The sequence below is a fragment of the Micropterus dolomieu genome, linkage group LG03, assembly GCF_021292245.1.
Source record: "Micropterus dolomieu isolate WLL.071019.BEF.003 ecotype Adirondacks linkage group LG03, ASM2129224v1, whole genome shotgun sequence".
Classification (NCBI taxonomy): domain Eukaryota; kingdom Metazoa; phylum Chordata; class Actinopteri; order Centrarchiformes; family Centrarchidae; genus Micropterus; species Micropterus dolomieu.
Window position 1 is genome coordinate 20,824,412 of NC_060152.1, and position 5,353 is coordinate 20,829,764.

The 5,353-nt window shown below is 37.5% G+C and overlaps 1 protein-coding gene across 1 annotated transcript in view; it reads right to left on the bottom strand.

Moving 5' to 3' along the window:
• Positions 1-456: 456 nt before the first annotated feature.
• Positions 457-5,353, bottom strand: part of LOC123967581 (CMRF35-like molecule 5) — a 9,577-nt gene continuing 4,680 nt past the window's right edge. The window contains exons 3-5 of the mRNA XM_046043680.1: positions 1,996-2,076; positions 1,190-1,353; positions 457-956 (exon numbers count right to left, since the gene is read on the bottom strand). Coding sequence (XP_045899636.1) covers positions 861-956; positions 1,190-1,353; positions 1,996-2,076 — 341 coding nt within the window. The 3' untranslated portion in view covers positions 457-860. The remainder of the gene's footprint in view (positions 957-1,189; positions 1,354-1,995; positions 2,077-5,353) is intronic.

Sequence of the window (5,353 nt, forward strand, 5' to 3'; positions counted from 1 at the left end):
TTGTTTTTGTATTAATGCCTTTTGGGTATTATTGTCTTTACACTTGTTAAAGCAGTTTGTAACTTGTTTTTGAAAAGTGCTCTACAAATAAAGATTATTATTATTATTATATAGCACCTTTAAAGGTAGGTGCTATATAGCTCCAAAACTGGTCCCCCTATTATTATGAGCAACTATTAGTGCTATTTAGCACCATTTTTGTTTAGTGTGTAGACATGTCTATAATATCACACTTCACAGCTAAATCCCAAAACCATAAAGGGAATCCACAAGATAAATACATTTGCGCAATAACCACATAAATAACCAAATCAACAAATGCACCACATGTGCATACACATCAACAATGGGACATTAGTAATTATTCTAGACAAACTAGACAACCATCCAAGATGGAGGATTTGAAATAAGTTGTTGCATGCTGTGGTATTTTTCATTCTTTAATGTAAGGTGCAGTACCATCTTTCACCACATAGGCTGACTTACATTTACCAGCCATTACAATCAAGAGGGGTGCTGTTTTACTAATTTGAAGAAAACGATAAAATACTTGGAAAAGCTGGAACCAACAAAATAAAACAAAGGATAACAAATACAGTAGCTTCATTAAACTAAAATAACAACGACAAACCAAGAACATCTACATTTCTGAAAACAGATTGGACATTTTAGAATAATCAAGGGATATACTGCTGAACACCATGAGACAAATGATCAGCGTTGTATAATCAGAGGAGACAATATGATTAATAGATAATATTTGTCAACAAAAAAGGAAGAAAATGGAACCTTGCAACACTTTATAAGCTGCACAGTACGAAACCAAGATTCAAATCCAAACATTGCATTTGTATCTTGTCTTAAAATGTAGGTTTGGTCCCGTTCTCTGGATCGAGGGTGTGGTAGATGGAGTCTTCACATGTGGACACTGGAGGACAGTTCTCATAGATGACGGACTAAAAATAAAACAGGAATGACATTAAACCTGAAATACAGCAGAAGACTAACAGTGTGATATTTGTTGTTTCTAGGTCATTGTTTGTTAATGTGTTAAGATATGTAAGTCTGGACCAAAGCAGTGGACCAATTGACAGACTGACATTTGCATCCACAGAGCCACACTGTTCTGCTCCAAAGTTCTCATTCTTAACCACTGAAACCCATGTAAACAGAGACAGAAGCTCTTTACCTCCATGTGTACACTGCCTGCATTTCCTCTGGTGTTCAAACCACTATTCCTCCTTGTCTTCCATTTGTAGATGACAAGCAGAAAAACAGCCAACAGCACAAAAACCAAGGGCAGGCACACAACCAGAGGCAAGAAGTAATGTGGACGAGGGACACAGGAGAGGGCTGGAAAGAGAGAGAGAGGAAAAGGGATTTTTTAAATCTTTTACTGGGAACATAAGGTGCCCTGTGAAGTTTTTGATCACTAGTAGAGCTTTTTTTTCCACATCTTGGTCTCTGTTGTTTGTTCTCATGCAAATACATGTGGTAGATGCGATAAACATTCCTGCCAAAGAACACTGTATTAGAGCCACCAGCTAATCTGCTCATCTGACAGAAATCACAGCGGCAGGCTCAAAACAGCAGCTGTGAATCATTAGACGTCATATTTAACTGACGTCGATTACAAATGACGGCTGGGCTTTGAGGCAAGGACGTCTCATTTCATTAAATTCCTGTTTCCTCAACTCCTCCCAGTTTGCATCTTGGGTGGGAGGGTCTATGATGCGATGCAAGGAGTTGAGCGTTGAGGATCTAGGAGGCACAAATTTGGGAAAGGAGAAAGGCCCAAATTCTGCCTTTTAGTTCTACCAAAAACAGGGAATGGCAAAATGAGAATGAAACACAAAATCATAAGCGAGACCGAGACAGGAAAAATATAGATCTTATGCTTAATTTAAAGTTTTAAGAAGATTTGTTTTGTTGAAGATGAAGTTGGCAGAGAGACACTGATTGGCAGGAGGACTAAGAGTACACTGTGAACTGTACCTTTTGACTGGTTGGTGGTTTCAGGGAAAGCTGTTGAAGATGTGACACTTCCTGAACTGGAGCTCAAACTCTGAGTTGTTGCTAGTGTGGAGGCCGATGGGACAGATGTTGGTCCAAGAGTCCAGTTTGGGTTTGATGTGGTTGGAGCAGTGATCAATGAAAACACAATGAAACAATCAGCCACTGAATCAATATTGAAATAGAGAGGTCCTGATGAAATGAGATTAGATGCTGCTCATTGATAGATGCATAAATCATACACAAACAATATACATGTGTTTAGAAGTTGGTTTGTCTACTTAATGGTCACAAAAGCAAAGTCTGATTATTTGACTTTTGCTGATGAGAGAGATTTGAAGTCTTCCTGATCAACACACAGGTATTAATGCAATCTCCCATTCATGATAAGTGATCATTAGTAGTAAATAAAGGCCAGCTTTGCGCGCTCCCACGAACCCCCCGGAGCGCTCTCGTGAACACGCTTAATTCGGGAGGGGCAGATGGCGGGGGCGAGGTTGTGCAAGAAAGTCCCTTAAGAACCCTATGAAATTCATGATATTACAGTTATCTATATACAATATAGATATATTAATTAAAGTACAGTGTATTATAATCCTTATGCCTTAATGATATGATAGGACAAATATCTAGATTTTAAAGCATATAATGCAGAGAATCTTGCTTCCTCTTGTGACGGAGGTAACCTGTCAATTAAAGCAAACCAGGTAGCCTTCCGTGTGTGAGACTTGCACTGTTTTCTGGGGTTTGTCTTTTGACATTGCCCACCATGAGGCCACAGCGGTGTAGTCAACGAAATGCCTCAAACCCAATTAGTTCATTTAAGTTTCGGAGAGTTTGATGAGACCAGCACTGTTTTCTGGGATCTTTTTTGTTTGTACATCACCCACCGTGGAGGCTACAGTGCCGCAACAATAAGTCTAGATCAACAAAACACCTCAAACCTAATAAGTTCATCTGAGTTTTGGAGAGTTCAACCACAGTACGTGTTTGCTGGCATTGTGACGATAACTCGTTAACAGACCAAACAACCGTAAGAGTTATATATTTATATATTTTACACAGTTGGAGGACTAGTCACTTCAAGCAGTTTCATCCGTCTGCCACGTGAGTCGCCATTTCTCATTTCTCCTCTTTATGTGCGTGCACATGGTTCAGAGTTTACTTACAGGATGCTCATTTTCAATGTCTTCAACGAGTTTGTTTTTTATAGATTACAACCTTTGCTAGGGAAGTGGCGTTAGTTGCTGTCACCTATATTGTAATAATATTACAATATTCTACTCACTGTCGTCTTCTGTGTTACTTTCTTAGACCGATCATGTGTTCTGCCTGCAACATCTTAATTATTAGCTAGTAAACAAAATACATCAGATGTGATACGTAAAAACCGGAAGTTTAAATGGATTGATGATAAAACCGAGTTTGCATTCTCTATCTGCGACAGCTGTGCTTAACCCTGGGCCAAAGTCTTTTTTCCGGTTTTATCCTGCACCACATGAGCGTCGAACATTAGGATGTGATTTAAGCTGAGATAGATGTCAGCCTATCTACAATCCTAACAATAGGAGACAATTTTAAGAACTGAGAAAAAAAAAGGCTTTCGAAACTAAAAAACAAAACAATTGCCAAAAGACTTGAAGTCGTCTACATGAAACGCAGAGTTTTTCCTAATCTGAGAACTTTACCATGTGGTTTTTGAAATGGCTGTTAGAGAGACTGATGGTTTTGATTTTAGACTACAACATTCTTTTAGTCTAATTTTGCCAGGTCCTTTAAACAGCAGTAAAACATATTTTGTGAAAATGTTGACTGAAAATGCCGATAAACTCATTTCAAAACAGATTGAAAATGTTGTATAAATTGTTTCGTGTTGGCAACCATTGTATGAGCAGTTATTGAAAATTAGAAATGTGAATTTCGTTGAAGGCTTGCCATCTTCTTTATGTGATGATACATAGTTGCCTTTAGATATTAACAATTTGTTGATTATTGATGATTTAATGAATGATGCTAGCAAGAACATTGATGTCCAAAATGTGTTTACAAAATTTGTGCATTATAGAAATGGAACTTTTTTATATCTAGTTCAGAATTTTTTTTTTCAAGGCAAAGTTAGCCGTACTATTAATTTGAATACTAATTATCTTGTTTTGTTTAGAAATCCCAGAGATAAATACCAAGTCATGCTAATGGCTAGACAAATGTTTCCTGGGAAGAGTCATTTTTTATGGATTGTTTAGAGGATGCCACGAGTGTTCCTTACGGTTACTTGATGATTGATTTTAAAGCTAAGACACCTGATGATTTCAGACTCAGAACCAACTTGCTTTCAGACCTGCCTGTCGTGTATGTGCCTAAGAGAAAGTAAATAAACATGTCTGATCGCATTAAAAGAGGGACGTAACTATCCCCTACTGTTTGATGAACAACAATATCGGTATAAAAAAATATATTATACATCCCTACATTAACATCGGCAGGATGTGGCGCCAAATACAGCATCTGTGTCAACTCTGTGTTAGTTCCTGGCTGAGATCTAAATGTTGCAATTCCCTCGTGAGTTTTAAAAGCTGCTCCAGGGATAAATCCCAAGATTTGTGCAAGTTTTCCTTGAAACGTTAATTCTACGTCTCTTGTTGGTAAAATGCTTACTCTGTTGGTAATGTTGTTGTAATCAAGCTCAATGTGACCCATGTCATTTTCAGATAAACAGCTGTTTAGTTCAGCTATTATCTGTGACGTTGTTGTATAGAATCCCTGTGTCGCTGATAGAACTAACCTTTTGTTGGATTTTTTTTATCAAACACAACAAATTTTTGAGTCTTCTGCTGAAAAAGATTTCCATGTTTTTGGATATTGTATTTCTATCAAACCCACCTCGCATGCTGATTTAAAGTGTAAAGGCTTGGATAGTTTTGTTCTATAGTTTACTATTGTATTGCTCGGGTAAAATAATGCAGATGAGTTGCTGGGCTGGGTGACAAAAAAATACTCTGTATCCATTTATACGTGTGTTTGTAAACTGCTAAGGTAGTTGAATTACCTGTTTTTCCAAAATCCAAGAGTGAAATTTATCTGGCCATCCGACCCATTTGACTAACACCAGGTCTCGGCCTTGTCTTTTCTTTCTAGATAAAATCTTCTCTATTTGAAATGTTTTGTTTTTATCTATAATAACTTTTTGCATCTCTTGCTCATATAACGTTCCCTGTAATATTTCGCAGTCATACTCTTTTAACCTGTAAACAGGAGGGTCCCTTAACACGCATTCCTTTACAGTGAAATATTCATCAGTATAATTTTGCTCATAACCTTTTTTAAAAGGGCAGCGTAGTTT